This window comes from Mesoplodon mirus, assembly GCF_964341445.2.
Source record: "Mesoplodon mirus genome assembly, chromosome: 9".
NCBI classification, from domain to species: Eukaryota; Metazoa; Chordata; class Mammalia; order Artiodactyla; family Ziphiidae; genus Mesoplodon; species Mesoplodon mirus.
This window is the reverse complement of record NC_138985.1, coordinates 114,908,991-114,936,204: the sequence shown is the minus strand read 5'-3', so window position 1 is coordinate 114,936,204 and position 27,214 is coordinate 114,908,991. Positions and strand designations below refer to the sequence as shown.

The following is a 27,214-nucleotide window of genomic DNA, read 5'->3' as shown; positions in this document are numbered from 1 at the left end:
GTGGTCGGGGGCGGTTCTTGAGAACATACTTTAGGGCTGACCCTGTTCTCAGGGTCACTCACCAAGTCCGCATGGTGTCTAGCCGCCAGGCTCAGGGGGCGCATGAGAGTTTCCAGCTGCAGTTGGTGAGGGCAGTGGGGGCCAGGCTCTCACCACCTGCCCTGACGCCTGGGTCCCCACGTGGTCCCTGCGGCCACCCTCCCTCACTGTGGCAGCGTCTGTCAGCGGAATCAACGCCACGCCCCGTGGACTGGCTTACGCTTTCCTTTTGCTTTGCAGGAGCTCAAAGCAGAGTGTCCAGGACAAGCAGAGCCTCAGCCTGGAGGGCGACGTGCTGGCCGAGGCCCTTCAGCGCTACCTGCCCTACCTGGAGGCCCTGTCCCAGGCCGCCGCCATCCCTGATGTGCTCCCCCGGCTGCAGCCAGACAGGCCGCCGGCCCAGGTGACCCTCAGAGCCCCTCTCTGGTCTGGGGTGTGTCTGCCCCTGCTGGGGGCTTCCTCCGGGCACACACAGGGAACGTTTCCTATGGCTGTGGCATCGCTGGGCTTTTCTCCTGTGTCTCGGGCTTGCGGGGGTGCTGGGGAGGGACGAGGTGCATCTCCACCCTTTCGGGAGGACCTGCGCTTACCGCCTGGACCCGGGACCTGGCTGCAGGGTCCACTGTGAGGCAGGACAGCAGGAAGTCGGTGGGCACAGGGTGAGCAGCCATCCTGGTTGCCCGAGACCGTCCTGGTGTCGGCACTGAGGTCCTGTGTCCCAGGGCAGCTCTCCTTACGCAGCCTGCCCTCGGGGGTGCCCTGTGTGTGCCAGCTGTCAGGTCCTCCGTGCAGGTTCATTCTGTACCAAGGCCAGTCTGCTCTAGAGCCATCCAGGACTCGAAGCCCGTTGAAAAGAACAGTTTATAGAAACGATGAGCAATCTCGTAACTTTCTAGATGGGGAAGTATGCGTGCTTTTATGACAACCGGTTAAACCAGAGCTGCCAGCTTTTGACTAGCCTAGAAGAGACGGGTCTAGAAGTGGTGTCCAGAGCCAGAGGCCCTCATGCATCTTGAGGGTGGACTTTGGGGAAAGCATGGAAGTCCAGGTGCTCTGGGCACGTTGGGTGTTTGGCACCCACACTCACGCTTCTTTCTGCGGAAGGTTAGTTCTGCCAATGGAATTTGACCCATTTTTCTTGCTAAGCCTGATGCCGTGCTGGAAGACGGATGAAAGCCCGGGACGCTTTGCTCCTCTCACCCCCCCAGATTCATCCCCAGGCGGCGCGGCCCTGGGACCCCGGGGGGCGGTTTGGGCCACGCCATCACTCACTCTGCTGTCACGTCAGCCAGCTCTGGGCTGGACGTGGGGCGGCACACACGTGCTGGCCCTGCGGGCTGGCCGAGCTCGGTTAGCTCCCTGGACCAGGAGTGGCCTGAAGTCAGCTGGAGGGGCCTGAGTGGCCCCCTGACTCTCCGCCACGCTCGCCTGCTGTCCGCGCCCGCGAGACGCGGGAATTAGGAATAAGCTGCAGCAACTGTAGGGACTTGTTGACGGTGGGGTCTTTGAGCCTCCGGGAGGTGCTGTGGCGACGCAGGTGAGCAGCTGACGCGGCTCCAGGGGCAGACGTGCTGCCCTTCCAGCTGCTCTCGGGCCCTCACGCTGATCCGGGCAACTTAGCACAGAGCCTTTCCAGCCCTGACTCGTGCACGCGGTGGGCCCAGCCCTGGGCGTGTTCTCCAGGCGCCTTCCCCACTGGAGGAGAAAGGTGACTGCTGTCTTCGCCAGGACCGTTCATTCCTCCCAGAGCTGTCCCCTCGGGCACTGGGCTGCCTCGGAGAGGAGTGATCACATCCCGACCTGCTCGCCCTTTCAGGAAACAGCGATGGGGAAACAAAATGGCTGTCCCTGCTCTTGTCCAGTGTTCCGTCAGCAACGGCCACCGCCCATCAAGTGTGCCCTCCGTAATCTTTAAAACTCCCACCCAGTGGAATGACCACAGCTCGTGGTCCAGCTGGACCGTGCCGGCTTGTGCCTGCTGCCCCGTCAAAATTACTAACAAGCCTTTTCCCCCTCAGAAATGTCCAGTTTGAATAATGAATTCTGTGGTCATCTCACTACACAGCTGTTTCAGCATGACAGTCACAAGGATTATTCGAAAATGAGCACTTGGTGGCATTTTGGCTTAGGTATTTTTATCCTGTGTTAAGATAGATGCTTCTCAATATTTAAAAATGCATGAAAACCTAGAACTCATTACTTTCTCTGTTCAGAGGGTGTAAATGAGGAGGAGGCTCTTCATCATCCCTCTAATAAACTGAGACAGGATAAGGCACAAGAAGCTCTTCGTGCAGACTTTCGCCAGGGATTTGGGCAGTGTTTTCTGATCCCCTCCGCTCTCGGTTGATGAAATATTTCAGGTGGAAATGTAAGCTTTCTACACTGATGATCTTTCAAGGTGCAACCAATTTGCAATGCATTATTTTATGAATCATCTTTTCTATGTATGTGTCATCAAAAATCTAACTGTCATAGACAGAGAAATGCTGTGGACTTATCATCTTTAGAGGTTTAGTACTAATTACTTCCTGACAGAAGCAGAGGGAGTAAAACCACACTCCTCCTAGAACCGCCCAGCCCCAAGCCCTGATGCACAGTTGTGCTCTTAGCATCACCAAATCAGTGCAGTTGCTGCTTCTGCGTTGTTAGTGGTGGAAACCAGCTCCCACTTTTATCAACCACAGTAGGGCTGGTTCACTACAGAAAACATTGTAGGTCCCAGTTTATTCTATGCTTTGGAGGAGGTTTAAACCGAAATTCATCATTTGGCAATACCATGAATTAACTGATTTATTTGGAATCCTTGTTTTATGCATTTTTATCGTGCAGGAAACTGCTAGGTGCTGGGATTTTACATTCCTACACTCTAGGATTTTACAATCTCACTGAATGAGGGAGACACAAAGATACATTTAAAAACAGAGCAGGCGCTGTAGTGGAGGGAAGGCTGAACTTGAACCAGACGGGCACGTGGGGTCAAGGGCTTCCCAGGGGCTGGGCGTTGGAAGAACAGCCAGAAGTCAGCAGTTGAAGATGTTCAGATGAGCTCAAAGTACAGAATGTCAAGAGGTCACCCCAGTCTCTACCCCGACAGCAGGAATAAGACAAGTGAGTTACTAAACCATAGCCTTAAAAAACAAAAGCAAAACCCAGAAAGCTAGGGTACAAAGAAACCTGAATGAACTAAATTCAGAAAGTGATGAGCTCGTTCTAGGGGAGAAAAGACCACAGCTGCCTTCTCACAGGCAGGAACCACAGTGGGGAGAGGAAGAAGGCAGCCTAGGTTTTAAGGACTGTTGGCAGTGGAGACTGATGTGAGGGTAGAGTCCAGAGGCAGGCTGCCCAGAGCACCGAGTACTGGAGATGGGACACTGGAGGGTGGGAGAAGGGGACAAGGACCGAGAGATGTCCTTCCAAGGAACTCCAGGCCTTTCTGAGCACACCTCAGCCCTCCGAAGGGTTGGGATGAGGCTGCATGGTGGAGGAAGATCTGTGAATAGCATGCAGAAAGCCAGGAAAAGATGTCTTCAGCAACTCACAACGGTACTGGGCTGTGAATCAGAGAGAGCTCCCCTGGTTCAGAAAACCGGCAGCTGTCTGCAAAGCATGAAGAGATCCTCAGAGCCGCACTGGGGCTTGGATCTGAGCCCTGCTGAAGAAAAGGCCCCAGTCCTGCCCTCAACATTACGGTAGTCAGTAGTGACCGAATCTGACTGCCTCTGCAACAGAATCCACACCAACTTCAATGACAGATTTCATGGACTCAGCCGCCACATCAGCAGACTGAGAAAAGAAGGGACATTCCGCTTTCTAGGGTTAAATATCATTTACTTCATTCTCCATTACTCTTTTTTTTTTTTTTTTTTAAACTTTTTGTGTGTGTGATGTTGGGGGTAGGAGTTAATTAATTAATTAATTTTTGCTGTGTTGGGTCTTTGTTTCTGTGCGAGGGCTTTCTCTAGTTGTGGCAAGTGGGGGCCAATCTTCATCGCGGTGCGTGGGCCTCTCACTATCGCGGCCTCTCTTGTTGCGGAGCACAGGCTCCTGACGCACAGGCTCAGTAGTTGTGGCACACGGGCTTAGTTGCTCCACGGCATGTGGGATCTTCCCAGACCAGGGCTCGAACCTGTGTCCCCTGCATTAGCAGGCAGATTCTCAACCACTGCGCCACCGGGGAAGCCCTCCATTACTCTTAAACAAAATTTCCAGCATACAATAAAAAATTGGGAGACACATGAAGGAACAAGAAAATGTCACTCTTGGTCAAGAGAGTAAAGAGTCGATAGGAGAAGATCCAGGTATGAGTCATTCATTGGGATTATTGGAAAAGGATATCTTAATAATTAGGATAAATACGTTAAAGGATTGAGTGGGAAAGGTGAAAAAGCATAAACGAACAAGTGGAAAATTGTAGCAGAGAGATGGAAACAGTAAAGAAGAACCAAATGGAAATGCTGGAAATTAAAGTAATAAGATCAGAAGTAAAGAATTCATTTGAGGAGCTTAATGATAGACTAGACACAGTAGAGGGAAGAATCAGTGAATTTCAAGTAAGCTCAATAGAAATGATCAACAGTGAAACAAAAAGAACATATTGTAGGGCTTCCTTGGTGGCGCAGTGGTTAAGAATCTGCCTGCCAATGCAGGGGACATAGGTTCGAGCCCTGGTCCGGGAAGATCCCACATGCTGCGGTGCAACTAAGCCCATGTGCCACAACTACCGAGCCTGTGTGCCACAACTACTGAAACCTGCGCACCTAGAGCCCGTGCTCCGCAACAAGAGAAGCCACTGCAATGAGAAGCCTGCACACCACAATGAAGAGTAGCCCCTGCTTGCCACAGCTAGAGAAAGCCCGCACTCAGCAATGAAGACCCAATGCAGTCAAAAATAAAATAAATAAATAAATTTATTTTAAAAAAGATTATATTGTAAAAAAGTGCAAAATGGAACAAAACATCCAAGATACATGGTGCAATTTCAAATAACTCTAACACAAGTATAATTGGAATCCTAGAAGGGAAAGAGAAAGAGAATGAAGCAGAAGAAATATTTAAAGAAATAATGGCTGAGGTTTTTCCAAAATTGACAAAACTTATCAAAACATAGATCCGAGAAGCTTAGTGAACCTCAAGCAAGATAAATACAAATCTAGGCATATCATAATCAAATTGGGGAAAACCAAAGATAACGAGGAAATCTTAAAGGTATGCTCAGGGGAAAAAAGACCCCTTACATCTAGGGGAATGATTATAAGAATGAAGTCTTACTTCTCATTAGGAGACCATAAAACAATGGAAGGACATCTTTAAAGTACTGAAAAGGAAGAAAAGACCAAACAAATCCTGTAAATTTAGACTTCTGTATTGTTCAAAACTGTAGGTGAAACAGGAAGAATCTGTGTCTGGAAGACTCATACTCCAGAAATGCTAAAAGAAGTTCTTTAGCTTAAAGAAAAATGATATCATATAGAAGCCAATATCTACAAAGGGGATGAAAAGAACTGGAAATGGTAAATTTGCACGTAAATATAAAAGATACACACACATAAAATATATAAATTTTTGGATAAAAGCTATTGGATATTGAAAGCACAATAATAAAAATGTATTGTGGAGTTTTTAGCTTACGTGGAAGAAAAATACATGACAACAGGACCACAAAGAGTAGGTAGGAATACTGTAATTATACTGTTGTAACTTTTCATTGATTTGTGAAGTTCTGTGATATGATTTTGAAGGTAGACTGTGATAAATTAGACACATTATAATTTTTACAGCAACCATTTAAAAAAATAGGTATAACTGAAGGTCAATTCAGAGATAAAATGGAATGCTAAAAATGCTTCATTTATACAAAGGAAGGAAAGCAAGGAGGAAGAGAGGAAGAAAGATCAGATGGGTTGAATATAAAGCAAATATCAAGAAAGTAGAATTAAGTCCATCCATATCAATAATTATATTAAATACAAATAGATTAAGCCCTTCAAATAACAAGCAGAGATGTTCAATCTGAATAAAAATAAAAAACAAGCTTCAACTATATTCTACTAAAGCCAAAGCACATGAAATAGAAAGACATATATAGGTTGAAAGCAAAAGTATGGAAAATATACACAATGGAATCTCTAAAGATAAGAAAACTGGTGTGACTATATTGATATTAATCAAAGTACACTTCAAGACAAATAGTATTATTAGATATAGAGACTTTTATAATGAGTAAATGGTCAGTTCATTAAGATGACATAGAAATCTTTTTATGAACCTAATGTCAGAGCCTCAAATACATAAAGCAAAAATATGAAACTATTAAAGAGAAATGTACAAGTCCACAATCATTTTTAGAGATTTCAACTTTCCTCTCTCAGTAATTGATTATACAAACAGATTAAATATCAGTAAGGATATAGAAGATTTGAACAACACCATCAACCAACTTACTTAACCTAATTGATATTTATAGAATGATACTCCTAAAAACTGCTGAATACACATTATTTTCAAGTACACATAGAGTATTTCCCAAGATGGATCATATGGTGAGCCATAAGTAAGTCTCAACAATGTCAAAGGATCAAAATCATACAGAGAAAGATATTAAAAGGAGTGAAAAAAACAGATGATTATCTCAGAAATACAGAAACAAAATTTCTAGGCAAATCAAATCCAACAATATAAAAAAATAATAATACATCATGATCAAGGGAGATTTATTCCAGAAATGCAGGGCTGGTTACATCTAAAAATTAATCAGTACAACTTACCATATTAACAAGGAAGAGAAAAGCTATATGATAGTCTCAAAAGAAAAAGCACTTGACAAAAGCCAACATCATGATAGAGACCTACAGCTAACACCATACTGAATGACGAAGACTGAATGCTTTCTACTTCAGATCTGGAATTCCACAAGGATGTCTGCTTTTACCTCTTCTGTGCAACACTGCCCTGGAGGGCCTAGCTCGTGCAATAAAGCAAGAAAAAGAAATAAAAGGCATCCAGATTACATGATCATCTTTGTAGAAAATTTGGTGGAATCTACAAAAAAGCTACTAAGACGAATAAGTGAGTGTGGAAATGCTGTGGAATGCAGAGTAAATATACAGAAATCAATTGTATTTCTATATACCAGCAACAGTTAGGTATTGGAATTATAAAAATATCATTTGTAATAGCATCAAATATTATGAAACAACTAGACATAATCTAACAAAAATATGTGTAAGGCTTTAAACATTGAAAATTTTAAAACATTGAGGAGAGTAATTAAAGAAGACCTACATTCGTGGAGATACACACCGTGATCATGTGTGGGAAGACTCAGCAGTGCTAAGGTGGCAATTTCCCCCAAACTGTTCTATAGACGTGACACCTCTGTTTACAGAGGGAAACCGAGGCTGAAAAAGATGGAGTGAAATGTTCACTTTCAGATGCTTAATTGGTGGTAGAGCTGAAATCAGGGGCCTGGAATTCTTGTTCAACTTTTTCATGTTTGTATTTGAAGCCAAAAAGAAGGTCCCCGAGTTGCCTTCTTGGAACCCAGCTGAGCACAGCTCTGCATTCCCCGTCAGCCAGCCTGCAGGATGGGCCTGCGTCTCTGTGGCACCGCCTGGAGCCAGGCCTGGGGCCAGACCCAGCTGTGCTCCTACTCACCAGAGACCCGGTCTCCTTACCCACAACAGGAGGGGTCTGCAGACACCAAAACGTCATGTCTGTCGAGAGGGTTAGAAAGAAGTAAACACACGTGAAGCCAAAGAACGGCCTGGCACTGGCACTCAGAACACACCACCCACGTTGTGATCATTGTCCTCAGGTCCTCCAGGTGGACATTGCAGGCAGCTGACCTGTAACCCCATGCCTCGTGCTCACCCAGGGTGGACAGAAAAGTGGACTACGACTCGGCTTCAGTCCATTCCCTTTGCCTTCTGCTTGCGGGCATGAGGGTGTGGGGTGCAGCTGCTGCAAAGGACAAAATGCAAAGCGAGAGGAGCACACGGTGAAGCAGAGGTGGTGGAGCAAGAAGGCAGTGCCAAGGGGAGACGAGAACCAGCATGCGCTGCCTGTCACCAGCCGTCTCTGTAGACTAGTTCCAAGCTACATAATGGAGCATCATTTGCAGATATCCATAACTTAACATCCACGCTTTGTACCGCTGTCAACTTTCTGCAAAACTCATTGATCCTGTGGTTTAGAACTTAACACCTCTTCAACCTCAGATTTTGTGAACTCTAGAAACTGGGGACTGATTTTTCTAATTGATAGTTCTGTATCTGAGCAGCAGATAGCGTAGCGGTCATGGTCAAAGGTAGACCAGTGTGAGGCTCCTCTGAATGCAGAAGTGTTTGTCCCGGGGACAGTGCTGTCAGTAAGAATGACACCTCCAATCTACTGCCCCTGAATGTGGGCGGGTAGCTTGGAGCCTGAACAGGACTGAGTACTGACAACCTTCCCACTGTTGGGAAGAGAGAGACAGGACAGTTTGCCAGAATTCCCCTCTACGGCCCGAGCCCAGACAGGCAGAGCAGGCTAACCCCAACTCTCCATTAATGAGCGGAGGCGAGGGTTGCTGAGACCCACCCCCAGCTCCCCAACCTTGCCGCCTCCCACGGCATCATGGGGCCGTCTCATTAGGAAGCCTGTGGACAGCCCCACCGCTGTGTGCTCTGCCACGCCGGCAGCAAGTGTGTCTTGATCAATGTGCTTGTCAACGCTGCCTTCGGGCTGTGAGACAAACCGGAGGACATGTTTGCTATGTGGTCAAAAGATGGCTCAATTTGGGTTTCCTAATTTGTTCTGGATCCTTGGCACAAGAGAATATTTGATGAGCACGAGTGACGAGTGTATAGACAAAAGTCTCATCCACTCAGTGTTTGCTGGCAAGTGGGACTCTGAGGGCCTGCAGTCTGAACTCATAATTGTGCAATCTGGGACTGGGCAGGTGTATCTCCACGAGAGGAAGGGGCCCCGACTTTCAGCTCTAGGACCCAGGCCCTGGCACGGCTGGGAGCCACGCAGGCAGGGGATGCGATGCAAGTTGTGGCCCTAGCAAGTGTGTCATCTGGCTCCGGGAAGCTGCCCTGATTTCCCCGGCCGATGATGATCCCTTCCTTCCAAACTCCATCTCACCAAACCTCTCTAATATACTTTCCACTATAGTTACTAATGTCTGTGACTTAACTCCCACTTCAGTCTGCAGGCTGTTTGAAGACAGGTCCACGTTTGAGGCCTTCTTCCCCCGGAGAACGTAGAATGAGGTCCAGAGCTCAGCACACGGCAGCAGCAGTGGCTGTGACGCTGCCGGTGGTGGCGACGCGTGGTAGCAACGATGCTGGTGCTGACAACCATGTATCCAGTGCCTCCTCTGCCACGTGCTGAACTAGGTACCTACACTCTCCCTAATACAACTGCTTCAAGAAAAAAAGGATCCCCCCCACCCCGTTTTGTAGGAGCAGAAGTGGAGCTCAAAGAGGTTAGAAAGTTACGAAGGTTCTGCAGAGCTGTGCTGACGGGACTGGGCCAGTCTCCCAGCCGAGCCTCCTGTCCCCTTGGTTTACTCCGCAGACCCTTGTGGGATGTGCAGGGAGTGGACCTGCGCCATCTCGTGTGGAGCACGATGGGCTGAGGAATCTCGTCCCAGGAAGGTTGGCAGCAGTTCTGAGCTGCTCCACACCCACGACGCAGACCACACCAACGACACCCAGACTAGATTTGTATGACACATAGTGTGAAGGGTTAACGTGCCAGAAGTGGCTGTACCATGTGCTGGAAATTGGCCAGTTCTCATGCTTGTCAAAGGTTGCTAATCTCCAGATTTGGGCAACTGCAGTCATAACGATTATTCAGCGTTATCTTAGGAAATCTGACATCATAGGTTTGTTGAACTGAGGTTTAAAACATCTTCAGAATAGGGGTTTGAGAATGAGTTGTAGAATGTTAGACTCAGAGGTGAAAGTGGAACAGAGTCCACTTGGATGGCTCCCTCAGGGCTGGTGCTCAGGTCCCCCCTGCTCTAAAGGAGATGCGGGTGTGAGACGGGCAAGTGAGTGACAGCCACTAGCTGTTAGTAGGCTAGCGGTAAAAAGCCACTAGTAAGTAGGGGTTACTAGCGCTTCTGTGCCAGGTGCTACAACCATCATCCCCAGTTTACAGGTGACGTAGAGGCTAAATAACTCGTCAAGGCAAAGGTCACTCAGCAGAGGTGAGATCCAAGCCCGGCGGCCTTGCCCAGAGTCCGGCTCCCTCTACCTGCCCACTCCGTCCGGCTAGGAAGCCTCAAAGAGGAAGCAACCGAGAGGATACCTTCCTCGCTGCTCCCCCCGCCTCCAGGCTCTGGGTGACCTGGGCACCCTCACCCGGGGCCGCGGTAAGCTCTCCCACTCTCAGAGGACCTGGGGTCACCTGTGAAAACTGAAGTTTTTTTTTATTATTATTACTTTTGCAGTCTGCCTACTGAAATATTCTTTTTCCCTCTTCACCTTAATTTGGTTCAGAGCATAAAAGACCTCACACAGATTGTTTACCCTGGTCCACTGCACGGATCACACTCAGCACTGATTGTCTGCGCTGCGTGCAGCCTGCTGTGTCCACCCCCCGAGCTCTCCACTCGACTATAATGAAAGGCCCTTTGAGTAGAAGGTGCATTCGCAGCAAAGAGGGTCTGTGCTCGTGGCACCGTAATGAGGCTCTCGGAGGCCGTCCCAGCCCCCAGCGCTGGGGCCCGACCAGGTGTTCAGAGACAGCCTTTCTCCGCGGAAGTTCAGGCTGAACTTAAGATTGACACTTACACCCAATTTGTGCAAAACTGCTGGAGGGGCTATTTGTTGTGGAGGCATCCTCTCTCTCTCTCTCTCTCTCTCTCTCTCTCTCTCTCTCTCTCTGTCTGTCATGAATCTTACTTTTTCTCTTCTAAAGGAAAAGCAGTTGATTTCAGCCAGCACTTGAACAAAAATTATACAATTTGGATGACAACTAAAATCACATCATTTAGAACTAAAAACAAGCTTAGAGATAATGGCCAATCTCCTTTGACAGAAGAAAACCGAGTGTCAAGAAGTCAGGTGACTTTCCCAAGCTCATATGTGAGTAAGGAAAGTAGCACCCATGTCAACCCCAGTTTCCTGCTTCAGGCTTGCTACGTGAAAATCTATCCTGCAAGGCTGAACGCAAATATTTTTAAAATAGATTTGGGAGTCTGAACCACTGTTTTAAATTCAGTGATGGCTGCACATCTTAACTAGATCCCCAAGTATGTACCCACTGACTAAACACTGATTTGTGCCCCAAGGGAGGTGCATGTAGAAAATATGAACGGGCAAGATTTTAAAAGTTTATGGTCCCTGCACCCAGAGAAAAACCATGAAAGCAGCCCTGAGTAATCTCCAAGTGGGAAATCACTGTGTCTACGAAGTCCTGATGGTGCCACCGTCAGAGGTAGAACACTGAGATGTCTAACGTTTCTACAGCTGTCCCAGACGTGAGGAGACGGGGCCTCGTGTTGTCTGGTGGGGAAAACTGTGGTGAGATCATGTCTGGGGAACGTTTACTAAACGAGTGAGGAGGGAAGGTGAGTGGAGGCTGAGGGAACGGCCATGGATTCGACATCATCTGTAAAGCAAGAGGCCCTGGCAGCTTCACCGGCTAGAATATCGCTGTTAAAAGGATTGCATGGATGTAAAAGGGATTTAAGTGATCGGTAAAGACAGGAGCTGGAGTGAAGTAAAAACCATCAGACAAAGGAGAGAGTCAGTCGCGGGGGAAGCTGCTCTGTGGAGCTAACAGTACACACCAGTGCAGGCACAGGGGTTGGGCAGACGTTCCCCACAGAAGGCACGAGCACGTGAGAAGGGGCTCAGCATCACTCACCAGCGTCCTCACCACTGCACGGCTGTGTCAAAGGAAGACAGCTGTAATATAAAATAAAAAATAGTAAGTGGAGAAGTGGAGCCCTCACACGCTGCTGGCACGGTGATAGTGGTGCAGCCACGCGGGAACACGTTTTGGCGGCTCCTGGACAGTTCATGCAGAGCTGACCACTGCCCGGCACCCCACTCCCAGGCACGTGCCCGGGAGACATGAAAACGTAGGTCCACACAGAGACTTGTGCACGAAGGTTCACAGCAGCGTTATTCATAATGGCCCAAAAATGGAAACAGCCCAGATGTTCACCAGCTGAGGAATGAAGGAACCAAAATATGCTCTGTCCTTAATCAGAATAATTTTCCGTCATCAAAAGGAATTTGGCCCCAATGTGCGACAAAACGGATGCACCTTGGAATAATCGTGCTCATCGAAAGAAGCCAGACACAAAGGCCCCATTGTGATTCTGTTTACATGAAATGTCCAAAACAGGCAAATTCATGGAGAAGGGAGGTAGTTGGAGGAATGGGAATGGGGTGATAAAGTGTTCTGTATCAGGCGACGTTTGCACCGCTCTGTGGATCTACTAAAAACACTGAATGGGGTGGCGTGTGAACTGTATTTCAATAAAGCTGTTATGAGAAAAACACTGTGGGAGGAATGTGGACGTGGGACCCGACCCATCGGTGAATTAATCCATGGTGCCTGTTTGGGGTGCGCGTTCCGGGTGCCTGGTGCCGTTTAGCGCCTGGAGGTCCAGACCCGGTGCCACCTCAGGGCCTGCCCGTCGATGGGCGCTCACCTGCTGTTTGTCCCCCAGCCCCTGCAGGGTGAGGACCCCCCGGCCGACAGCGTGCTGACCTTCATGGCCCGGACGTCCGCCCTGACCTACGCCCCCGCGTCCCGGACTGATTTTCCCGGGGACCAACCACTGCGCACGCTCCGCAGGCTCCAGCCCGACGAGCTCAGCCCCAAGGTGGCCGGCGGTGCGGACAGGCAGAGTTTGGTCGCTGCACTGGGTGCCTACGTGGCCCGGAAGCCCCCCGCGCCCCCCAGGGACGGCGACCCCGCACCCCGCACCCTCGTGCACGCACCCTGGCGAGAGCCCAGGGTCCTTTCGGCACCAGCGGCCCCCCAGAAATGGCTCTTGCCCCCGGACCCCAGGGACGCCCTGGGCACGGACGACGGTAAGTATTTTGTGTGCTTGTCGTCAGCTTGTTTCTGTCTCTTGGGCGGCTGCCCAGGCTGGGCCTCCGAGGCTCTCTCCACGCGCACCAGGCTCCCCCGTGGAGGAGCGGGGCCGAGGGGTGGGAGGGGCCGTCCGTGCTGGTCCTGCTCCTGGGTTGCGGGGACTCAGGCGGCCGATGACTGCAGCGGAGGGGCCTTCGGATCTCCTGGGGGAGGCGCCCTCCGCGTTCAGTTCTCGCTGCCCCGACAGTCTTCGCTATTTTATGACTTTATTGATGGAGATGATGAGGGAACAGGACTCACAGGCCAAAGCTGGCCCCGCCCAGCGTGTGGCAGATTGAACATAAACGGCGTCTGAGTCCACTGCCCTTTTCTTTTGTCTCCGCCTCTCCACTCCTGTGGTCAGACTCGTGCCCAGCTCCTTGGTTTATGGGTGTTTGCTGGTCCCCATGAGACCGGCCTGAAACGAACGCTGCCCCCAGTGCCGTGAGTGTACTTGGGCCCTTGAAGTGACCGGCCCTTGAGGCCGCCGCTTCGGCCCGTGATGTGCGTCACCCCTGCTGTGGTCACCCCACGGGAGGAGGGCTGTTGGCCGGTCCGAGCCTCTGTAAGATGCCCAAGGGCCACATCTGTTTTCTAACAGCCTTTCCCTAAGACCATAAAATATGAAGTGCGATTTCAATAAAATATGACTTCTCCTTTGAAGGTATACAAATAATAACATCAAGCAGGTAACAGATTAAAAAAATATTGAGTGTCCGTGCCCATTAGCGCTCCCTGCCTGTAAGTGGAGGCTTGATCGGGCTGCTCTGGTGGGGCTTCGGGGGGAACATCCTCTGAAGGTGCTCTCCACTCTCCAGGGACTCTCATTAATGGCATCATTTCGTTTGCGTTTTCTCCTGTGCTACGTTGCAATGTGGGTTATCTTTTTATGTATATTGTCTTCCCAGCTGCGCTGTATGCTTTAAAGAATCATGTAAACTGTTCGTCTCAGAGCAAACAGAGAGACCTGCAGGATGAATGCCCACGCGCGCATTGCCGGGCTCCCCTCGCTCCTTCTGTGACCCCCTCCTCCCCTATGCTGTCACATCTCACCTGTCACCCTTCAGCGTTGCACTGCCAGGGATACGACTCCTGAATAAACATAACCAAACCACTTTATCCCATGTTAAACTTCATACTAATGTCTTCATATCACCAAGTATCTAATCTATGTTTAAATTTCTCACTTGTAAATTTTCTTTACAGTCGGTTGTTTGAAGGCAGGATCCAAAGACAGTCCACTGAATTGGTGCACATGCCTGTTAAGCCCCTTTTAAACTACAAAGGCTTTCTCCTCCCTCTTGTATTCCCTTGCATCATTTTTTTAAAAAAATATTGTTTCAGGTGGACAGCGTTTTAGTTTGACATCTGTATACACTACACAGTGGTCACCGTCAAAGGCCTAATGACCATCTATCTCCATACAGCTGACCTCTTCACCCACTGTGCCCCCACCAACCCCTTCCTCTCTGGTAATCACTGATCTGTTCCCTGTATCTATGAGGTTTTGCTTTATTTTGTTTCTTTATTTTAGATTCCACATATGAGTGAAATCATACGGTATATGTCTTTCTCTGTCCAACTTATTTCACTAGCTTAATACCCTCTAGGTCCATCCATGTTGTAGCAAATGGCAGAATTTCATTCTTTTTCATGACTGAGTAATATTGCATTGCATATATGTATGTACCACATCTTTTTTTTTAAGATTTTTTTTTTGATGTGAACCATTTTTTTTTTAAGTCTTTACTGAATTTGCTACATATTGCTTCTGTTTTATGTTTCGGTTCTTTGGCCCTGAGGCATGTGGGATCTTAGTTCCCCTACCAGGGATTGAACCTGCACCCCCTGCACTGGAAGGTGAAGTTTTAACCACCGGACCGCTGGGAAGTCCCACCACATCTTCTTTATCCATTCATCTGTGGATGGATACTTAGGATGCTTCCGTATCTTGGCTATTGCAATGAACATGGGGGTGCATATATCTTTTTGAATTAGTGTTTTTGTTTTCTTTGGGTAAGTACACAAGAGTGGAATTGCTGGATCATATGGTAGTTCTGTTTTTAATTTCTTGAGGAATCTCCATACTCTTTTCCAAAGTGGCTGCACCAATTTACATTCCCACCAATAGTGCACGAGGGTTCCCTTTTCTCCACATTCTGTCCAACATTTGTTATTTCTTGTCTTTTCAATAATAGCTATTCTGACAGCTGATATCGATGAGGTGATATCTCATTGTGGTTTTGCTTTGCATTTCTCTGATGATGAGTGATGTTGAGCATCTTTTCATGTGCCTGTTGGTCATCTGTATGTCTTCCTTGAAAAACGTCTATTCAGATCCTCAGCCCATTTTTTAATCAGGTTTTTGGCATTTTGTCGTTGAGTTGTATGAGTTCTTTTTATATCTTGGATATTAGCCCCTTGTTATTATATGCTTTTCAGGCCTCTTTTCCTATTCAGTAGGGTGCCTTTTCATTTTGATGATGGTTTTCTTGGCTGTGCAGAAGCTTTTTAGTTTGATGTAGCCCCATTTGTTTATGTTTTGCATTTGCTTCCCTTGCTTTTGGTGTCAGGTCCACAAAAACATCTCTAAGATCCATGTCAGTGAGGTTACTGCATATGTTTTCTTCTAGGAATTTCATGGTTTCAGGTCTTACATTCAAGTCTTTAATTCATTTTAAGTTAATTTTTGTGTATGGTGTAAGATGGTAGTCTAGTTTCATTCTTTTACATGTGGCTGTTCAGTTTTCCCAACACTATTTATTGAAGAGACTGCCTTTTCTCCATTATATATTCTTGCCTCCCCTATTGTAGATTAATTGACTGTATGAGTGTGGGCTTATTGCTGGGTTCTCAGTTTTGTTCCATTGATCTATGTGTGTGTTTTTGTGAAGTACCATGCCGTTTTATAACTGAGGCTTTGTAGTATAGTCTGAAGTCAGGGAGCTTGATGCCTTCAGCTTTGTTCTTCTTTCTCAATATTGTTTTGGATATTCAGGGTCTTCTGTGGTTTTACAGATTTTAGAATGATTTGTTATAGTTCTGTGAAATATGCCATTGGAATTCTGATAAGAGATTGCAGTGAATCTGTAAATTGCTTGGGATAGTATGGTCATCTTCACAATATTAATTTTTCTAATCCATGAACAAGTAATGATGACCTTGCTGGGTAGAAAATTCTTGGCTGGAAGTTTTTTCCTTTCAGCACTTTGAATATGTCATGCCACTTCTTTCTGGCCTGCAAACTTTCTGCTAAAAAATCTGCTGATAGCTTCACGGGGGTTCCCTTGTATGGAACAAGTTGTTTTTCTCTTGCTGCTTTTAGGATTCTCTTTGTCCTTAACTTTTACCATTTTAATTGTAATGTGTCTTGGTATGTGTCTCTTTGGGTTCATCTTCTTCAGAACCCTCTGGGCTTCCTGGACCTGGATGTCTGTTCCCTTCCCCAGATTAGAGAAGTTTTCAGCCACTATTTCTTCTAATAATTTTTCTGGCCCTTTCTCTCTCTCTCTTCTCCTTCTGGGGTCCCCGTAAAGCAAATGTTATTTCGCTTGATGTTTTCTCAAAGGTCTTTAAAAATATCTTAACTTTTTAAGTTCTTTTTTGTTTTGCAGCTCTGAGTTCCACTGCTTTGTCTTCCAGCTGCTGATTCGTCTTCTGCCTTATCCAGTCTGCTGTTGAAACCCTCTAGTGCATTTTTCTGTTCAGTTATAACTTCTGTTTGGTACTTTCTTATAATTTCTGTCCCTTTGTTAAGTTCCGGCTGTGTTCATCCATTCTTCTTCTGGGTTCAGTGAGCATCTTTATGACCATTATTTTAAACTCTTTATCAGCTGAGTTGCTTTTCTCTATTTCGTTTAGTTCTTTTTCAGAGGTTTATGTCTTGTTCTTTTGATTGGAACATGTTCCTTTGACTCCTTATTTTGCCTAATTCTCTGTGTCTGTTTCTCTGTGTTAGGTGTATCGGCTACCTCTCCCAGTCTTGAGGAGTGGCTTTTGTAGGAGACATCCTGTGGGGCTCAGAGGTGCAATCCCACTGGCCACCGGAGCCCAGGGCTCAAGGGGTGTGCCCGTGTGGGGCACCTGCCCTCCTGTTGTGGCGAGGTCAGGGTTGCAGAGGGGCGCTGGCGGGTGGGGTTATCGCCCGACTGGTCGCGAGCCCTGCTGAGGTGCAGGGGTGGCAGCGCTCTCGGTAGGGTGCTAACAGGTTAGGTGGCAGTTTCCACAGTGGTGCCTGCAGTGTCCCAGTCCCTGGGGAGCATCCCAAGTGGTCCCTGTTTCTCCAGCAGGTACTTCAAGATTAGTAAGTGGGTCTCCTTCCTCTGTGATCCAGGTGCCTTGCAGTCAGGCACGTTTGCGTTGGTTTTGAGTCAAGTGAGTCTGCACAAGGGCCCTTTAAGAGCGAATTTCCCATTCTCTGTAGTTCTGTAGTTTTCTTAGATGTATTTCCTGTTGGTTTTCAAAGCCAGGTGTTCTGGGGGCTCCTCTCTCCTGTGCAGGATCTAGGGGTTGGAGAGCCTCCTGTGGAGCTCGAATCCCTCGCTCCTCAGAGGAGAGATTCACCCCTTTGTGATCCTTCGCGGTTTGTAGGTCGCCATGGCTGTGGGTTTTCTCTTGGCGAGACCACCTCTCTGCTTTCCTGCCTGGTGATGCTGTCCTTTTACCATGTCCTGTACTTTCCTGATGGCCCCAAAGAGGACGTGCACTTGTTCCTCTGTTCCACACGCCCTGTAAGCTAGGAGCTCGGAGATGGGACCCGCGTGTCCAGCGTTCGGCAGGAAGCCTTCGGGGGCGGCGACCTTCTGCGAGGGGGACGCTGCCTCCCTGTGTCTCGTTGGCGTCCAGCAGCCCCGGCCATGTAACCTTGTGGGCACATTTCACCTTGACTGTTTGGAAAGGGCTCGATCCCTCGACAAGAGGAGCTTACCTCACCCTACCCCACCTCGAGGGAAGCCCTCGCAGGGCTGTACTTTTCTCTGGAGCATGTCTCGCAGACTGACTTGCGCATTTGCATGTATTTGATAAACGTTTGTCTCCGCTTGTAGACCATCAGCTGAAGGAAGCCAGCAAACTGTGCTTCTTTTCTCACATTTGCACCCAGGACTCAGCATGTGCCCTGCCAGGTGTTTGCTGAGTGGATGAATGGTATCATTTGCTCTTCACGTCAACATGAAAGATGGTGTTATTGTCAACCTCATTTTCCTGATGAGGAAACTGCAGCTTGAGATGGCAGGTGATAGCAGTTGTCCCAAAGTCAGATCACTTAAGGCAAAGTGGATGGAAGCTTTTAAGAACCAACTGTCTAAAATGCAGATTTAAACACAATTTGCTTTGTTTCTTGGGCTAGTTGGTCCTGGACTCTAATGTTTTAAGTGGCCATTCAGCTCCAAATTCTAGCTTGCTCTGACTATTCGTCATGTGCAAAGCTGTGTGCTGAGCCTTTAGGGGGAGCACAGGAGTAGTGAAGGGTCACCTGGGGGCAGGGGTGTCAGCCAGGGCTGGAAGGAGGAAGGGTTCTCCTCTTACAGAGTGAAAAAGGACAAGGCAAGAAAAGACCAACCTTCTTCTAAAGCCCCAGAGCTTCCCGGGGTTACCTGTCCAGACCAGTCCCAGGCAGGCCATTCCACACCACTCACCCCTGGAAAACTGCCCCTGCCATTCGGTCTAATATCCGTCAGAACCTCGGGGAGCGTTCAGGTAGATTCAGTGAGCCATGAGCACAGGATCCCTAGGAAGGCGCAAGGACACAGCAGCCCTGTCCTCAAAACCCAGTTTCACCTTGAAAGCACCAGCGAGAAAGTCAGAAGGGAGGCCCAGAGGGCCAGGGTGTGTGACCTCCCCGGGGGCGCAGCGCTGGAGAGCTGGCCGTGCCGGGCACCCAAAGCGGGTAGTGCGGAGGACAGAGACGTGGGTGATCCGGGTAGTGGCTGCCCCTCTGCAGGACGGTCGAGACCAATCTGTAGCCCTCGGGGCTCTTGAAAACCCACCCATCCCTGCTCCCGAATCAGTAAATCAGGCCACAGACTTCATATGCGTGGCAAATGTTCATTTGGTAAAAACTTAGAAAAGAGACCCTCTTCCTTCATTTATTCATTATTTACACCTTGTCGCCTTTGAAAAAGCTTTAATTCACATAAAATTAAAAGACCAATGTGCAGTAGGATAATGGCAAGGGCAAACGGCGAAGTATAAAGTGGGGGCTTCAGACACGGCTGGTCCAGCTTCTCCTGTTTTGGACACGGTGTCTCGGGTTGTGGCCCAGCTGGGAGCGCTTCTCGTTAGAGTGTTGTTCTGTATTCTGTGATCAGTTCTCTGTGGAAATCAGAATGTGTAAAGGATTATTTGTTGTGCTTTTTATCAGTTGTAGAAGTAGTAAATGGTTACCGTGCAAAACCAGAATAATAGACGTGTAGAAAGAAGAAAACAAGTCACCTTCGATCTCATCACCGCCAGGTAGGTGCTGTGAGCGCTGGGTGTGCCTTTCGGTGCTCCGTGTGCGTTTGTGAGGCCTCGCTGCACGGCTGACCTGGGTGTGGCTGTGCGCAGCTGCTGCTTCTCCTCTCCGTGTTCCTTCAGTGCATTCGCCAGGGCTCGTTCTTCCTCCATCGCTGGGTTAAAGTTCAGGCAAGTCCCACGAACTCCAGTCACTCTGAGGTGATAAAAAGTGTGAGGCCACTTTTGTATTTAAATTTTTAAAAATTGTGCTAAGTACACATTGGTTTGGCTCTGATCATAGATTGAGTTCCTGTCTGCAGAACTGCAGCATGAAGCGTGCACGCCTGGGCATCTACCATCCAACCTTTGCTGCGGGGAGGGAGTTCGGCCGCTCTCACATTCAGAGGGTGTTTCCGTGAATGGGATCCAAATGCCTTGCTGATTCAGCCCATTTAGTTAATGTAGACAGATTTCAGGGGCTGCCCCGGGTAGCCCTTCCTGGGAAGTGTCCTACTGTGGTCTGCATTTGCCACCCAGCGTGTCTAGGCTGCTCCCCTAAGTGTGATAACGGTGATGATGAGGGTGATGAGAGTGGTAATGGCGATCATGGTGATGGTGGTGACGATGGTGGTGATGTGTGTGTTCACACGTGCCTAAACTGTGTACTTTCATGTACACGTGGTGGTAAAGGCACAGAGGAGCAAACACTGTTGTGTGTGATTCGCATCCTCTTTGTGAAAGCAGATTTCCGTGAGGTTAACTGCACACCATTGCTTATTCTCTAAAGCTTGTAGCATTTGTCTGGGGGACCCTATTAAGACATATAATTTCTGTAGGTCAGGCCTGCAGCAGTTGTTCATGGGAGCTGATCTCCTACTCCAGGCCTTACATACTTGATGTCCTGACATTTCGTGTAATTGCTCTGCTAGAGCCCACTTGGCACATTGAAAGCTACTTAAAATGTCATTATAAGCCGGCCGGATCTCGGAATTACATGGTGCGGCAGCCGGAACAGAGCGTCTCACTTTGATGCATGTGGTATTTGATTGTGCTCTGTGCCACGGTCCCTCTTCAGTCCACCAGGGCTGGCTAGACTCTTTAAAGAGGATTTCCTCATTTCTGCGCATCCTCAGATGACTGACAGCGGGTGCCTCTGAGCTGACTCGTGTGGTCAACAGCACCCACGCGGGCGATGACCGCTAACAAGAGTTAATTGCTGTCCTCCTACGCGGTCAGGCAGTTAGCATCTACCGTCGTATACCTGCGGGTTTTTAGTTATTTTTCACTAATGGTAATCTGAAAAGTTTCTTTTTTGGATGAGAGGAGACAATGTTAGGAATTATATTTTATTATACCATTTTGAAGATGGGTGTTTCTTATTAAAAGCCTCTCCCATTCTCTGGTCTTTATCTTAAAGAACATGAGTGTTTTCACGCTGCACATCTGTTTCTGCTCTTCCCTCCAAATAAGGAGAAAGCTGAGGGAAGTTAAGGGAAAGGACATGAGGTAACCGTAGGGAGGGTTTCTCTGAGTTATTAAATGTCAGCACAGATTATTGGAGGAGGGGCACAATTTCCCCTTAGCTATTTGGTTATTAGACGTGGTAGACAGTCTAAACTTTTGATTTCGTTTTCTCAATAACCCCTTCAAGTGGGAGTTACTGACCCATCTACACAGACAGACCCCGAGACTAGAGCCTGGGTGTGGCTGGCTGCAGAGCACACTTTGTCCAGAAGATTGTGACCCCCTGTTTGTGGTGGGTCTTTTAGGATTTCTGGTCTGACTTGCCCTGTGTTTCACCATCATTCTTCCTGCCCTGGGTTGCATAAAACAAAACAGCACCCGGTGGGAGGCTTTCAGGGGCTGCTGAGAGCCTCCACCCCTGCCCAGGCTCCCCCAACGTTGGGAGCTGACCTCACGCAGCTCCTCCAGCTTTGCTGTCTGTTGTCACCCACCTGGGCTCTGTTCCGTCCCCTGAACCTCACATCCGGTCCATCTGGACCTGTCACAGAAACACACATAGGCTCCCGCCAGCTCTGCCTGCTGCACTGCCATCCCCAGCTGGGTTCCTGCAGGAGCCTCCTCTGGCCTCCCTGCTCTGACCTTGTCTCAAGCCTGTGGGCCTCTTAAAATTGTAAACCAGATGACGACTCACTGCTCAAAACCCAGCAAGGGCTTCTCATCTCACTCAGCAAAAATCCAGGTCCTTTTCATGGTCTGAGACCCTGTAAAATGCCCCCGACTTCACACACCCCTTGCTGCTCCAGGTCACCCACTCTGGCCACCTTTCTGTCCTTCCAGTGCTTCTGCCCCAGGGCCTTTGCACTTGCTGTTTCCTCCGCCCGCAGAGCGTTTCCTTAAGATAGTCCCTGGGCTCAGGACTTCCCTTCTTTGGGTCTCTGAGCTTTTCTCTGACAATCCTGTCTAACACAGCATCGTCCCTCCCCACTGCCCCATCCTCCACGCTCTGGATTATTGTTCCCACGGCCCCATCACCACCAGACATTGTATGTGTTTGTTTTTAATTGTTTATTTTCTGTTTCTTCTACTATAGATGAACATTCCATGAAAGCAAGTGCTTTGCTAACTGCATTATTCCTGCACCTTGACAGGTAGCTGAGCATAGAAAATGTGCAGTGAACATTTGTGGAAGGAAGGAAAGGACGAAGGGTGGGAGGAGAGTTCCTGCTCTTGAGCTCTGCTGTTCGGGTTTGAGACCCTCTGGGAGGCCTGAGTCTCTCACTGATTATCCACCTCCCTCGTGACCTGGAATGTGTGTCTCCCACCCAGGCAGCCTGAGAGCAGCTGGGGGGAGGGACGTGTGTGGGCAAAAAGGTCACAGGGCGGTGACAGGCCCTGGCCTCCTGCACAGAGGTCGGCACCAGGGAGTCAGGAGATGCGGACATGGCCGCCCACAGGCCAGGCCGTGCCCAGGAGAGTCTGCCTGCTTCAGCCACAGTTCAGTCCGCGGCCGACTTGCTACCCAGGGTCTGAACTGTCACCCTGATACCCGTGTGCCCCCATTCGCATTATGGTTCTAGCACAGTAACCCCACCGGTCCTGTTCCTAAATCTGGAGTCGGAGCGAAAGTGGACTCTTAGAAGGAAATGTTCTGGACCCCTTGAAACCGGCCAGCAGCGTGACTCAGGGGCTGAACTTGGTGGCGAAAGATCCTCGCAGAGCACAGTCGGGGCAGGGAGTCCACCTCTTGGACCCTTGTTTGAGGGACACAGCTCTGCGTTGAGGATGGTCCAACGGAGAACAGGAGCAGATCCTTGGTGAACCAAGGCCCTCGGGAATGGGACGTTCTCCTCAGCCGAATTTCCAGGTTAAGTTTGCGTTCCGCAGAAACACATTTTGGATTCAACACTTGTTAAAAAACGTCTCGTAAATGTACTGATCCATTTCCTGCCTTGGTCGGTGTCCTGGGATGCCATGGTGGGTTCTGCTGTGCTCTGGCCCCTGGCAGGGTCCACGCCTGCAGGGGCCAAGCCTCAGCCTCTAGTTTCGGGGCATTGCGTTTCCTCACCTTTCACGCCATGGCTGCAACAGTACAGACCACTGAAAGTTGATGTGCTTAAAATGCTAGAGGCTTAATAAACAGTTAGGTGTTATTTTTCTTACTGTTTACTCTACCTTTGTTTTTCTCTTTTCTACGAAGCAACATGCGCCCTTTGTCAGCCCAGAAAAGCAGGAATTCTGACACTGTGTGTGGTTGGGATCCCTCAAGCCTTCAGCCTCCTGCGCTGTTCTGTGTCAGGCATGCTCCTCTGTGTTTTTACAATGTTTCTGTTGATGAGGAAGTGAGAAATATTTTTCCAGGTTCACTGCTGGAAGTTATTTTTAAGGCAAGCGTTTGGTCCCTAAACGTGTCTACGGGGCTGTGGGGGGAGGGATGCAGGGGGAGGTGGGGATGCAGGGGGAGGTGGGGATGCAGGGGGGCAGTGCCCTGCCCAGGGGCTCAGGTCGGGGCCAAGGACCGCGGAGGCAGCAGCCACAGGGCAGTCGTCCGTCTGCGTTTCCTTCCCCAGGAAGCTGTTTCAAAGTGCAGGTTTGTTTGGTTTTTTTTTTTTTTTGCGGTATGTGGGCTTCGCGCTGTTGTGGAGCACAGGCTCAGCGGCCATGGCTCACGGGCCCAGCCGCTCCGCGGCATGTGGGATCTTCCCGGACCGGGGCACGAACCCATGTCCCCTGCCTCGGCAGGCGGACTCTCAACCACTGCGCCACCAGGGAAGCCCAAAGTGCAGGTTTTATTACTGTGCAGGTGTGGTGAGACCAGCAGATCAGGAGGGGGTTCTCATGAAAAAGGTCGTTTCCCAAGGCGGGGGCCACACAGGGAAGCACCAGGTTGGTGACGGGGCAGACGGAGGGGAGCTGCAGGCAGGGCCTTTCTGTGGGTTTGCAGGAAGGAGCAGGCAAGGCAGCACTGGCTGGTGTGAATAATGTCAGCAGCTCTGTGGCAGAGGGGCAGCCCCTACTTGTTGGGACCTGGGCCTGGGGTGCGCAGGGCAGGGGGCCAGTCGCCTGGGGGCGGGGTGGGGCTCTGGGTTGGTTGGTTGGCATTTGGAAGCAGCGTTTGCTGTCTGTACATGTGGGCAGCCCCGGGAACATCAGTCTCTCCGGGATCAGCGAGGCCCAGAGGTCAGAGCCTCAGGAGCTCCTGGCTGACAGGGAGTCAAGGCCGGGGCTGTCACCACCCTGCGGCAAAGCTTGTGGGGGACTCCGGGCCACCCCACTGCTCTCCAGCCTGCAGAGCTGTTCCTAGCGTCTCCTGCACTGCAGGTCCAGGGTGAGGGACCATCGTAACTCTTTTCTTTTAAATAATATGGAAATGTCTTTCTTCCACTCTCATGTTTGAAGGACATCTTCACTGTAATCTAGACTTCTGAATTAGACACCTTTTCTTTTAGTGGTTCAAATGCATCCCTCATATGTAAATGATCCAGTGTGTAATTATGTATCATGTCACGTATGTCATGCTTACAGGGCACTGGGTGTGTCCTGGGGCCACCGCCCCCCTGGCCCCACCTCTGGCTGATGTGACATCTTCTCTACCTCGGTTTTCTGTGCGGCCTCGTGAGCTTGGCTGTGAGAGGCCGTCGTGTGGTTCTCTTTAATTCTTCTTGAGGTTGACTGAGCACCTCGAATCTCTGAGCTAACGCTCTTCACCAATTTTGGGGAATTTGTGGCGGTTCTTTTCTTTTCTTTGTCCCCTTCTCTCGCTCCTTTCCCTCTCAGATCCAGTCACACTCGTGATACCTGATGCTGTGCCATGTTGCTGAGGTCTGTCCAGTCCTTTCTCCCGGTTCCACGGATGATAATCGTTTCCATTATTTGTCCTCAAATTCACCAGCTCTCTGTTCCGCATCATCCAGTCTGCGGTTAGGCCCATCCAGTGAGCTTTTAAATTTCGAATACTGAACTCTTCGCTAGCAGAATTCCCTTTGGCCCTTTTCTGCTCCCGTACCTCTGCTGCGCTCACAGGTGCTGCCCGTCTGCATCCTTGTGTCCTTGTTCTAACGCTGTCCCTTGTCTCGGTTTGTCTGTTTTGTGTGTGCCGTCCAGGGGCACGTGTTCAGGCTCTGCTGAAGGACCTGCGGAAGCACCCAGGCAGCGTGGAGGGCCTGAGCGCCCTGGACGTGGCCGAGGCAGCCCGTGCGATAGCGAGCGCGATGCCAGGCGGGGGCGCGGAAAGGGAGCAGGACGGCGCCGGGAGAGGCGGCGGAGCGCCGAGAGGGCAGGCGGGCCGCTCGGGGGCCGCGCGCCACAGGGACGGCGTGCCAGGTGAGCGCCTCCCGGCCGCTCGCCCGCGTGTGCACCTGGCGCGCTGGGCTGCGTCCTTTCTGCTGCGAGGTGGGATTCGTGTTAATGATTTGTGTCTGTCTGAACTTTTGCCTCTGAAAGCCTCCCTCCTGTGCAGGCTGAGCCTTCCAGAGCACTTAGGCTGAAGGGCGAATTGCCCTCTGGAGGAGGGGGCTGTGATGCCTCCGTGCGAGGGTCCGGGTGAGCAAAAGCAGGAGTGAGAGAAAGGTTTTGTCCGGATTGTGTGAGTGAGTGCTGTGGAGGCAAATATTTGAATAATAAAGTGAAAGAGGTTCATTCAAATGTCTGTTTGAGGCTCACACCAGCCTCTGAGGCTGCTCCAGGGAGAGAGCAGAGATCCCCAGACCCCGGCACACGCCCACTGGCGCACACTGACACACACTCACACACAGAGACACGCTCACACCCCAGCACATGCACACTCACACACATACGCACGCAGAGACACGCTCACACCCCAGCACATGCACACTCACACAGAGACACACTCACACCCCAGCACATGCACACTCACACACATCCCAACATTCACACTCATACACACGCTCCCACACCCCAACCCACTCACACATACATACACCCACAAACAGCCTCAGGGAACCTTGGGCGAGGGCCGAGCAGGGAAGGCCCCGTCTCCCCTGCCTGACCGCTTCTCAAAGTTGCAGGAACTACATTAAAGCATGTAACGCAGTGCGCTGCACACGGTAGGCACCCAGGAACATGCCAGCTGAAAGGTGCATGTCTCCCCCTCCTCTGTGGGTTGGGACGAGGCTTGCCTGGAAGCTGGAAGCATGACTTGACTGATGCAGGAAAAGATGCTGGGTTGCTACTCAGACGAGATGGTCCGGGGGGCGATGGTCCCTGTCCCGGGGCTGGGAGGGTCCGCAGGAGCACAGGAGCCGCACACGGACTCCTGCGTGTGTCTTTAGAGGAGTGGCCACCACAGGAAAGTAACCAGCCTGGAGGCAGCTCAGCCTGAGACGTGTGGGTTCGACACTTCACTTTCCTTTTTTGTAACTGCCCACTGTGCCTGGCTCGGAGGCTCTTTCTTGCTCTGGGCTATCTGAAGGATAGCACACGGTTCCCTGGAACTGGCATCGTGACTGACTGGCTGACTTCGTGTCTGAGTTAGTGTGTCACCCCTCCTCTGTCGCGGACTTTATGGAGCGCCACCCCTGTCCTGTAAGCGGAGGTTTTCGTTGTCGTGGGAATGAGGCCAGTGTCATCGTGCCTGACCTACTCGGTGGTCACCCTGTACGTCCTGTGACCTTTGTGCTGACATTCTGGACCAGGATTTTGATGAGCTCGTGTCTTTCACAGATAACAGAGTGCGAGACGGCGGTGCAGGAGTTTACCAGGAGGTAAGACGGGGCGTGTTCGGGTCCTGTGCAACCCAGAGTCACGTTAGTTTTCTTGTCCATAGTTTGGGAAGTATGTGAAATACAAAAAATTTTTTTTCCAGAAAAAGATAGAAAAACCCTCATAATCTCAAATTAATATTCCTCAGACCCCCCCCCCCAGGGAAACGGGAGGATAACACTGCATGATAAGACTGCACAGCCACATTGTGTCGTTGAGGTCATCCCGTATGTCCTGGCTTCTGCGGTCCATTTAATGGCCGTTCACGGGCTCTGGATCATGTACACCGGTGGTGCTCTCCAGGGTGGTCGCCACCAGCCGTACGTGGCTGCTTGAACTTAAATCCGTTAAAATTAAGTCCATAAGACTTCAGTTCCCCAGCTATGCCAGCCACACGTCCCGTGCTCCCTAGTAAACTGGGGGGGGGGGACCACTGCTCCTCCATCGCTGCCAAGGGTCCCTCGACAGTGCT

At 49.8% G+C, this 27,214-nt stretch overlaps 1 protein-coding gene across 1 annotated transcript in view; it reads left to right on the top strand.

Moving 5' to 3' along the window:
* Positions 1-27,214, top strand: part of PTPRN2 (protein tyrosine phosphatase receptor type N2) — a gene marked incomplete at its 5' end in the record, with an annotated part of 710,841 nt that overhangs the window by 253,242 nt on the left and 430,385 nt on the right. Inside the window, 3 exons of the mRNA XM_082632697.1 lie at positions 280-442; positions 12,716-13,082; positions 26,704-26,744. Coding sequence (XP_082488823.1) covers positions 280-442; positions 12,716-13,082; positions 26,704-26,744 — 571 coding nt within the window. The remainder of the gene's footprint in view (positions 1-279; positions 443-12,715; positions 13,083-26,703; positions 26,745-27,214) is intronic.